The following is an 11504-nucleotide window of genomic DNA, read 5'->3' on the forward strand; positions in this document are numbered from 1 at the left end:
GTCTCACTTCAAAGTGTTCCCAATACATCATTTAGAATTTGCGCGCGTATGCAATCAACATTTTCTTTATGCACGATACCTTCTGATCTTGAGTTATAAGATAGGTGTTTTTGTATTGGGGCTAGAGAAAATGTTACTTTCTATGATAATTTCCAATATGAAATAATTTATTAATCTCTCTTGACTGTGTTTAAAGTCTGTGGATATTGGAACGAAGCCATTTAAATATTGAAATCAGGACCTTGTAAATATTGTTTTTGAGGGAATGTACGTTTATTTTAGCGCAAAGCTCCACAATATGTTACCTGCGATCTGTCCAAAGCTGGGAATCGAACCCTGAACTTTAGCTTGATAAGTCCGTAATCTTATTGCTGGCCCGCTAGAAAGCATTGGAAGGGATGAGGAAACATTATTAATAAATATAACTGCTCTAGGTTTGTTGTTAGTCGAAGTTTCTATTTTATCTCTGTGCTAACATTAAAATCACGTATCAGCTGGAAAGTTGTTTATGGGAAATTTTTGACATGCCCAAATTAAAATAAAACAGGATGGATGCTGGTGTTAGTAATGTATATAAATACATATACTTTTTAGGAGAATTAAGAAATTTTCATTAGAAAGTTGAATACATGCTCTTAAACTGTATCTTATGAAAAGCTTGGGGTACGAGGGACATAGCCCCCCAGTGGCTCAGCGGTATGTCTGCGGACTTACAACGCTAGAAACCGGGTTTCGATACCCGTGGTGGGCAGAGCACAGATAGCCTTTGTGTAGCTTTGTGCATAATTAAAAACAAACAAACAAACGAGGGACATATTTAAATTCGCATGGTAACAACCTATATTCAAAATTGTTCAGGTTAAGAAGATTTGTTTGTTTCAGTAGGTGAGATCAGAGGTTATCCATGATTGAGTCGGTTCTTGATAGAAAGTTGAAACAATTCTGATAAACAATCAGTTCTTAAGCATGCCCTTCGTGATAAAATTGTCAGAGAAAAAACTATAAATCAAAAATCAGTCTTTGCATTTCGCATAGATTGTTTGTCTTTTTTTTTTTTAACTTGGTGCAAAGATATAGGGGAGCTATCTGCGCTAGCCGTCCCTAAATTGTAGAACTACTCTTTCACTAACTAAAAATGTGATTGACCTTCACATTATAACTCTCCCACGGCTGAACTGGCAAACACGTTCGGTGACGACATTCGACCCTCAAATTATGATCCCAGCGCCCTAACCACCAGGGCATATCAAGCCTCACATGGAATTTAATTGAGAGTTATCATTCATTTAATGTGTAATCTCGTCACACTGAAATCTCCTCTCAGGATATTTACATTAATTAAAGAAAAATAATTCCTCATAATTTGTTTTAGACGACCTGTTGTTACTATTATTTCTTGACTATTTATTTAATAGCGACATTTTTATTTCTATTGATTTTAAGTTACTTTGCCTGACTACCCGAAAATATTCTTATTTCCAAGTTAAGTCTTAGTAGGTTCGATTAAGTGCTTTTACTGAAATCTATATTTTGCTCTGATTATTTTTAATCGATTTACTGTGATGGTTCGATATATTTATAATATTTTGTACACCACTGTTTTCATTTCGAACTATCTACATTTCCAGTGTAATAATTTTAATGGCTATTTTATTAATGATTATCTTTAGCTTTATAAGAATGAAGTATAAGTATCGATCAGGAATTACCTGGAGTTTGTTATAAATCGTCGCAAAAATAACATACTAATAAACCAGAGTTACACATCGATTTCTTTGTATTGTATAGTTAGCACAGGTTCAAATTGTTATTATAGCTTATTGTATAATACATTAAGTTAGCACCACATAATAATTGATTTGTTTGTTTGTTTTTTGTTATGCACAAAGCTACACAAGGGCTATCTGTGTTCTGCCCACCACGGGGATCGAAACCCGGTTTCTAGCGTTGTAAGTCCGCAGACATACCGCTGTGCCACTGGGGGGCTAGTAATTGGACGTATCGTAATGAGCTTAAAGAATGATGTGATCTAATCTATTATCAGTCTTATTTTGACATAATACATTTCCGGTTACAGGATCAAGATTTACCAGGATCAGCGTTATACATTAAAGGATACCATAGAGTCATGTTTACATCACAGCATAAAGTAATGTTTAACAGCATGCTGCAGAGTATATAGCAACTAATCGACCGGCAAAAAAAAACGATCATTCTAGAAGCACATTTCATTGTTTAGCAACTTTATAAAGTTTAACAGCACACTAATATATTTAGCTGTGTATTATAAAATGTTTTATTTTGATTTGATCCTGTAAAATGGCTAAGAGATAAAAACCAATGAATTGCGTGTTTCACGAAAGATGATAGAAAGATGTAACATATAATGAATGTTGATTTATCGGGGATTGGCAAATCCTGTGCTTTAAATTTCGCACCTTTTTTTAACTCTTTAAAATTAAATCGCCTACCAATTGTAGACACGAACAATTAGTACTTCATGAGAACAGAAATAACGAATAATCATGGATAGAATGGTAATCATTTTCTTTGGGCATCTTCGTGATATCTTAACCAATGTATGAATTATGACTATTTTTCCCGTGTAAACAATAATTGTATCTTCACTTACGGTTTAGTAGACAACAGAATAAGAGCTGTTCTAAAAAATAGTAAAGACGTCTCTATGTTGAAAATAGTATGTATGTATATTTGTGTGTATGTATAAATTTGTATAATTCCACTGTGGAAAGCAGTACATAAGTACTAAATAGTCCTACTATAAAAATAAAAATGAAAAGATTGAGTTATAGTGCCATGTTTTCAAATGCACGTTATCTTAGTGATTAATGGTAGAAACTTCTTACGATGTCAGTTTAGGGTATACATAAGAACATTTGCTAGGAAACATTCCAATAGATATTCAAATTAATGTTTAATATATCTATGTAAAGAAATTTTACTTTTTTATACCACATGTTTGGTATAAGGAGGTTCTTCAACACTGTCCACTAAGCTAACAGTTCTTACGCACTGAAAACCTAAGTTTACAAACGTTATATTTGACCAAGTTTAGAACAAGGATTTTTTTTGTTTGCTTCATATCTCAGCTTTTGTTTCCAACAAACATTGAGGCTATATGTACTATAAAAATATAGTATAAACAAGAACGGAGAAAGAAGTTGACCATTAAAATATTGTAAACTGATAGTGTGTGTGTGTGTGGTACAAATCCGTCAAATATAACCATATAGATATCCAATAATTTAGTTGTGTGATTCATATAAGTAGACGAAATGTTAATGTTGTTGTAATATGTGAAAAAGGAGTTGGAAAAGTTTAATTCCTTTTGAGATACCTGTTCACTAAATTCCATACAATAATATTTAATTTTATACATTCTACAGCTTTAGTATAACATAATTTTTCTTCAGTTATTAAACACACATACCCAACATATCTAGCTCTTGACATTTTCTTAAACTTATGTTTTAGATTTTTCAATAAAGTAAAGGATTCAAACAACATTAATTTCTTGCAAGAGTATAAAACATTTTTTAACGTTTCTTCACTGCTGTTTTGATCTCAAAAGATACCTTTTGAAACAAATAAAGAAAGTTATATACTAGAATAACTTAGTTACATCGTATTTTCATGTTGTCAGGATAAACTAAAAGATGCTTAACAATTGAATTGTGTAATTAATTAATGTTCTCATACAAGTATTATTATAACTTATTTTCAAAATCTGTGTAACTAAAGGACTCTAAATCGTGCCTAAGGTATATCTGAACAGAGTAAATAGTACAATTTTTCAATCAAAACAGACAGGATAGTAAAATAATCCAATCAGAACAGATAAGATAGTACAATTTTTCAATCAAAACAGACAGGATAGTATAATAATCCAATCAGAACAGACAAGATAGTACAATTTTTCAATCAAAACAGACAGGATAGTGTAATAATCCATTCAGAATAGACAAGATAGTACAATTTTCCCATTAGAACAAACAAGATAGTACAATTTTCCCATTAGAACAAACAAGATAGTACAATTAAGTAAGATGGAGTATTATACTAGAGAAGGGTAAAATCTGTCGGATTCGAATAACAGTTGGATTGATGTACTATGTTGTCTGTTCCCATTGGACTATCTTATCTGATCTGATTGTACTATTGTACTATTTGTCTGTTCTGATTGGATTATGGTACTATCTTGTCTGTTTTGATTGGATTATGGTACTATCTTTTCTATTTTGTTTGGAATATTGTACTATCTATCCTGTTCTAATTGGAAAATTGTACTATCTTGTCGGTTCTGATTGGATTATTGTACTATCTTGTCTGTTCTGATTGGAATATTGTACTATATTGCCTGTTCTAATGGAAAAATTGTATTACCTTTTCTGTTCTGATTGGATTATTGTACTATTTGCCTATTCTGATGGGACAAACATTTTCCATATTTGTGTTGGACAACGTTAACAAATATGCGACCAGGTGGTTCCATAAAAAAAAATCGTATTTTTCCCAGGAGGTAATATACATGTGCTATAGAAGGACCATTTCTAGAGCTCATTTTTGTTTTCACCATCTATCTATGTACGTATCGATCTATGTATGTATTTCTATCAATAAATATTTAACGGCTTTGATTGTAAACTCACTCAAGGGTTTTTAATGTTATTACCTAAAATTATCATACCGTTGATAGTTAGTGACTTATGCGTTTGCTTGCATGTAGTATAATAAACATTTTCCATATTTGTGTTGGACAACGTTTACAAATGACTGAAGAAGCATTTCGTGAACTCTAACACAAACATTCCAGTTTAAATTTTGTCTTGTTTTCATCATACTCTATTCCACTTATCGTATCATTATTTAATCATTTACTCACTTTCAAAACAAAACAACAAAAAACTTGAGAAAATACTTATCACATGCAAGTTTTCATATATTTATTCTAATTGCAACGCGATCAATAAAAGTATAATATATTTTATAAGTTATACGTTAACATCAGAAGTACTTGGAAAAGCCATGAATCAGGAAAATAAAAATATTTTTATATTGACATTTGAACGAAGTCTGTTGCTACACCTGTCATTTTTCCCATGGTATGTTGATGCGTGTGTATTATACCAGTATTCCTTTTGCTCTATTTTCCCATGGTTTATAGGTGCGTATGTGTTATATCAGTATTACTTTTGTTCTGAAACGTGCTTCGTTCTTCGTAATGAATTAGCACTGACACGTAATTTAGTACAAATTATAATTTATACTCATCCCAAGGAAATACCGTAGCATATAGGATACTGTTTGCATTTTATGTTATCAATGCCTACTTCGTAACTCTCGCCCGAGTTCAAAGTTGTCTCTCTCATTAAATATATCATTTCTCGTCTAGCTTATCTCGGAGGTAAGATTTTCTTGGCTTTAATACGCTTTGTTTAATAATGTCACGGCTAGCTTGGTTAAGATAAGAACACCTATTAGATTCCTTCTCTAATCCTACTTTGAAAGTTCTAAGTTATTTGAGGGTATAAATTGTACGAGTACTGAAATTGTGTTGTTGCAAAACAACAACAAAAACATATTCGTACCATGCTGAGACTAAGCACTGTAATTGAAACATGCTAAAACAAAGCTTCATGTTTATAGCATGTTGAAACTGAACATTATATTGGTAACAAGGGAGACATAGTATCGTACTGGTGACATACTGAAACTGAACATTAATTTTTTAAATGCTAAAAGTGAGCATTACATTGGCAACATGGGAAATACAGTATCGTACTGGTGACATACTGAAACTGAACACTAATATTTTTAGCACGCTAGAAATGCTCATTACATTGGCAACATGCGAAATACAGTATCGTACTGATGACACACTAAAACTGAACACTAATTCTTTTAACATGCTAGAAGTGAGCATTACATTGGCAACATGGGAAATATAGTATCGTACTGGTGACATACTGAAACTGAACACTAATTCTTTTAACATGCTAGAAGCTAGCATTACATTGATAGTATAGACATCGTATTGGTAATATGCTGAAGCATAGTATTCTATTCATAACATGCTGAACATGACTTACTTATACTAATAAATAACAAACATGGACTGTTCTTATGTACCATCAGCTTTGCTGCATTATATAAATGAATACATGTACATGATACTACTAGCATTAGTTAATAATACATGAAATTATGTAAAATGTATAAACCTTAATTACTTAGTCTAGAAGTTTACGTTTAAATATTTGAGGATTACGTTGATAATATATATAGCTTCTCAATCATTAATATGGCTGTTGTATCTCAGCCGGCCTGACGAGCCTTGATACTTGAAGAAGCCTCGTCAGCACTGGATATAGCAGACATAATGTGGTTGACATACTGCTACTTTCTTCTTTACTGTCAGTTATAAGTTCTTAAGATGCCATATTTGCTAACATTGTGTTTGTCCTACAAAATGGGAAAGTTTTCGACTTAGTAAAATTGCAGATCATTCTTGACAAGAAAAATTAAAACATTATTCCTGGTACGAGAAAATAATCGTCGCATAAAATGACGGATTTTTGTCTTTGAGAATTTTATCTTTGTTGAAAAATATTTTTGACCTCATTAATTCCTATGTTCGTGTAATAAAAAAACATGCTATTAGTTGTGAATTGTCTGAAATTGAAACGTAACCCTATTTAGAATTGTAGGCACTCTACGTACTAGGTCAAGCCCATTTCGGTCTCGAATAATTTTGTTCGTTTGTTTATTGTTAAACACAAAGCTACACAATTCGTTATCTGTGCTTTCTTTGCGGCGGGTATCGAAACCCAATTTTATCACTATAAGCCGTCAGTCTTGCCGCTGATACACCAGGGAGGGGGAGAGATATCTCAATTAAGATTAAAACATATTTCTAATTTTGTTATATAGAAAACCTCCTTATTCACTTTATCAAACGTTTCATTAATATTGTTGTGCTATTTGTTTGTTTATCTGTTAAATTTTCGCACAAAGTACCTGAGAGCTATCTGCGCTAGCCGTTTTTAATTTACAAAGGATAGACTAGACGGAAGGCAGCTAGCCAATACCATCCACCGTCAACATTTGGGTTATAGATACTGATATTGTAGTGCATGTTTGACGGACGTTAGTGAAAATAACCAAATTACTTCCTTAAAATATTTTAGTGACCACGCACGATAAAAATGCTTGTTTTCTTGTGGAGAAAATTAAGATGAATTTTAGCTATAAGATATCAAATATAATCGAAAATAATATAATATATGTCACCTGAAAAAAAATGCATTCATAGCAAATGTGTATCACCAATACTGTCAAAGTATATCAATCAGTGTGAATGATTTCCTGTCTTATATCATTATCAGTAAAATGTTATTTATGTGTCGCATACATATCTTAGCGTTGATGATTTACGTGGTTATTTATAACGACTTCTGAATGTTCTAGACTGAGCAACTGACGTTTCTTTGGATTCTCTTTGCCATGATCGTTTTGGGAAATGGCTGTGTTTTGGTGGCGTTACTGTTGTCTAGCAATAGAAAGTCCCGGATGAACTTCTTTATAATGCACTTGGCTGTTGCAGGTAAGAATAGTACAGATCATCATCACGCACATTTTGATTATACTGTCTGATGTCAGTTCTTTCCTGTAGATCATCATCAAGCAAATTTTAATATACTGTCTGAAATCAGTTCTTTCCTGTAGATCATCATCAAGCAAATTTTATTATACTGTCTGATTGATGTCAGTTCTTTCCTGTAGTTCATTTTGGTATAATAACCGCAAAACTTTCAGAGACGCCAAACTTGTAAGTTCGTCAGGAATCTTCTTGTCGGATATAAAGCTTAACACTACAGATATTCAAACTTTAATGAATAGCTACTGATATGTCATTTGTGGTAATGTTTTGTTGGTCTAATATACATTTCTTTAAGAAATGAAACTTTTATAAGGTATTAAAATATTACTAGACAACAGGACGACGGGAGCAACAATAAACATTTGACCCGTGAATGTTCAATAACAAACATTTAATTCGTGAACCTTTCTTAATATACATATTTCATCTTCAGCAAGCTATATTGAACATGCTAAATTATTAGGTACATACATTTTATTAAGTTTAAACATTCTATAAAAAAGTCATTAAAATACAGAATAAAAGTATAAAATAAATTAAAAGACAATCAAATAAACAGCGAATAGAATAATGCAACGATATTATACAAATATTTAGAACAAACTTAATTATAGTGAAGTTGTGTCATTACTTGAAGTGTCAATTGTTCGTTGTTGCTGCCGTCGTTCATAATTAAACTTCGATTCCCGTCGAAATGAATCTATTACTAGACAAGTTTCTGGTTTTAGTCAGTTTATATACTATTATCCAAATTATGTAGAATATGTTATTCTTTAAAATCAAAACAGAATGCACATGTATTACAAACTACAGAGTGTCTGAAAAGTCTGGAATCATAAGCACTTTAACGAATTTTTCAGAATGTGTTCCACACGCAGTCCTTGTAATTTGAAACAAATTTGGAGAGGTATTTCCATTCTCTTTGAGCACTGCGAATCATATTTGTGTCATCCACACTGCCAGTCTCCTTAAACTTAGCTAGAAACTTCCTAACAGCATTGCGAGTGATGTTTTTCTCTTTCTATGGATGGCGTGCATTAAATTCGGCAGCAACCTTCCGCTGAGACCAACCTTCTATGAAACACAGTAATATTAACTCGACCTTCTCGTGCTTATACAGCGCCACAATCAGTCACGTGTCTGAAATTAAGAACAGCTGCAAATCGTCTTTGGTTCCAGACTTTTCGGATACCCTACACATATGGTCATATATTAATGTTTGAAGTATGTGTTACTTCTTCAGCTTTTACCGATATTAAGAGTATGTTACAACTACTGATGCTATGAAGCTTCATCTGATGATGTAATTAAAATGAATCAGACATATATATATACTTCATTTCGTGATTTATTAAACAATTAACAGTGTTTAAGATTTTTTTTTCGATTCAAACCATTTAGGATTTATATCATTATTTCAACTGCGTGTATAATCTCTTTCTTGATAGAATAATTCTCATCATTTATTTATGTCATAAATATAAATTTCCTTACATCAAAGTACAAGATTACAATACTGAGCGTGGTAGTCTAAACTAAATGAAAACTTTTGATTTACTTAGACTTTATCTCCCTTTCAAAGAACGAAACATTATACGTTGTGACACAAGACGAATGACTTTCATGAAAACAAAAATAGCGACGGACTTTTAAGAATATAATCTATTCCTACAGTTCACGTATCTAATAGGATAATTATTACATAACTACTGCTGTTTTTTATAAGAAAATATATTTTAAACCAAGACAGAAAAAGATACGATTTTTTTACATATTCGTGCTTAAAAACCAAATTCCAATATCTGCATAACTAGTTTTTTAAATGTTTGTTCGCTGAGTAATGTATTTTACAAAAGCGTAAGCTCTGATTTTATTCGTTCTCTAAATCTGCTTAGTTTTTCTTAAATAGCATTTTCCATTAAAATTGACAAATGCAGCTCACATCATTGGGTTTTATATAATTGTATTTAGTTGTTGCACAACTGTGTTTAAGTGCAGCCATTTATTTAGTTTTCAATAAACTATTGGAAAAAATAAATTTCACATGTTTTAGTTTTTTGTTAATCCGCTTTTATTCATCAGTTTTCAGAGGGACCAGAAAATTACATTTCGCTATAATAAGGCAAACCATCGACGTGGCCAGAACATTGTACGTGCCTGACAAAAAAACAATAACAAAAACAGTCGTGCTGTTGTACGTTTCCTGAATTTTTTAGTTTCCTCTAAAGTGCTAAATGTGGTGAACGTCATACTTTTTAAAAGTACTTTTAAAATGTACACTTCTCGAAAGTACGATGCTCTAAGATTATATTCTAAGCCTACATTGGTTTTGCAACTTTCGGTAATATGAGAAACCACTATTGAACTTAAGCTCCTGAAGGAATTCTCGCGCCGAGAACCTGCAACACGGGTCTTTTATGACATAGAAATGGAAAAAAAATATACAAACACAAACATATTACTAGTTTCACAAAGTTTCCTTAGAGGTGTTTAACATACATGTTATATATTTTTAGAAACATATGATGAGTATTATCAAAGCAAATATGAGCTTTGCGTTCAGTTCCAAAAACAACAGTTTCTAAGTCAACCTTGAGAATAACCAACGTTAGTGCATAATGCAAAATTTAAACCGTAATTACGAAGTATGCCTTTCTCAAGCGTTGGGATGAATAAATAGTACGCCATTAATGTGGTGTTTTGTGCAGTAGGAGAAGGCGAGCTAAGATGGCTACGTTTGAATGCAATTTCCTCCAATTAAAATCAATATCATTAAAAGCACTAAGTTTTTAAATGAGTTATAATAAACATTATTTCTTGTTAAAACAAAGATTAGACATAGAAATATCCTGAACAAAATAAAAAGAAAGGGGCGTTAAATTCAGCCCAAATTTTATCGCACAAGTAGCCATTTGTTTTGTCGCTTTAGATCAAAATTTTTTCCAAGCTTTTTCATATAATTTTTATTACTTACCCATTGCATTTCATCTGCGAGCTCAGTGCTTTGTTTTATATCATAGACTCATCCATATTGCGATTTGTCTATATCCGTTTTTAGTAATTTTTACCCTTAGTGTTGTAAGTCTACTTGTCTTTCAGTGTTAGTATAGTGTGTTTGTGACATGTTGGTATAGTTTGTGATAGTCTCTCACCTCACATTCTGGTTGTTTGACAAAGAATAATGTAACAAATCAGATGAAGAGTCGAAGAATGTCAGAAAGAAATTCTTCTAAGTATTGTAAACATTTTTAGTTTCTTGTAACTTCTTTTATTCTTCTCCATTTTTCATGACTTGGAGTCTGATCAATGAAATTTAAGTGAAAAACTTCGTTGGAATTTAAGTCTTTTGTGTTTTCACTCACTAGATATGACTGTGGGTCTTGTCAGCGTGCTTACGGATATTGTTTGGAGAATAACCATAGAGTTCCATGTTGGAAATATTGGATGTAAGGTCATCAAGTACCTCCAGGTAAGCGCCATCTTTAATTACATCAAAACGCAACGTAATAATTTTCGCTGTTTTGTTAACTAACTCAAAACTACCTGTTTATACTCATGGCTTAGGAAAATTCTCTCTAAACAGGTGTAATTTTATATCATTGTTATTGTTTTCGTAGCATATATACATACTTTTCAAATAATTGCTAAAATGAATAAAAGTCTTTATATAGAGACTTTTTATTCTAATATTTTGAGTTCAGTACGCGTGTAAATACGCCATCTGTATAGTTGTAGATAGCTGTAGATCAGTGGTCGGCAACCTTTTTTGATCGCGTGTCAATTATTTTTGTTGTTGTAAAATTTAGCATTGTGTTGGGTCAGT

The 11504-nt window shown here is 32.0% G+C and overlaps 1 protein-coding gene across 2 annotated transcripts in view; it reads left to right on the forward strand.

Annotated features, from left to right (window-relative positions):
* The first annotated feature begins 5294 nt into the window (after positions 1 to 5294).
* The window catches only part of LOC106458727 (cardioacceleratory peptide receptor-like), a 31191-nt gene continuing 24981 nt past the window's right edge, over positions 5295 to 11504 (forward strand). For both annotated transcript variants that reach the window (XM_022385304.1, XM_022385307.1), the window contains exons 1-3: positions 5295 to 5425; positions 7489 to 7624; positions 11047 to 11150. In XM_022385304.1, coding sequence (XP_022241012.1) covers positions 7525 to 7624; positions 11047 to 11150 — 204 coding nt within the window. In that variant the 5' untranslated portion in view covers positions 5295 to 5425; positions 7489 to 7524. The remainder of the gene's footprint in view (positions 5426 to 7488; positions 7625 to 11046; positions 11151 to 11504) is intronic.

Source organism: Limulus polyphemus, unplaced genomic scaffold, assembly GCF_000517525.1.
Source record: "Limulus polyphemus unplaced genomic scaffold, Limulus_polyphemus-2.1.2 Scaffold24, whole genome shotgun sequence".
NCBI classification, from domain to species: Eukaryota; Metazoa; Arthropoda; class Merostomata; order Xiphosura; family Limulidae; genus Limulus; species Limulus polyphemus.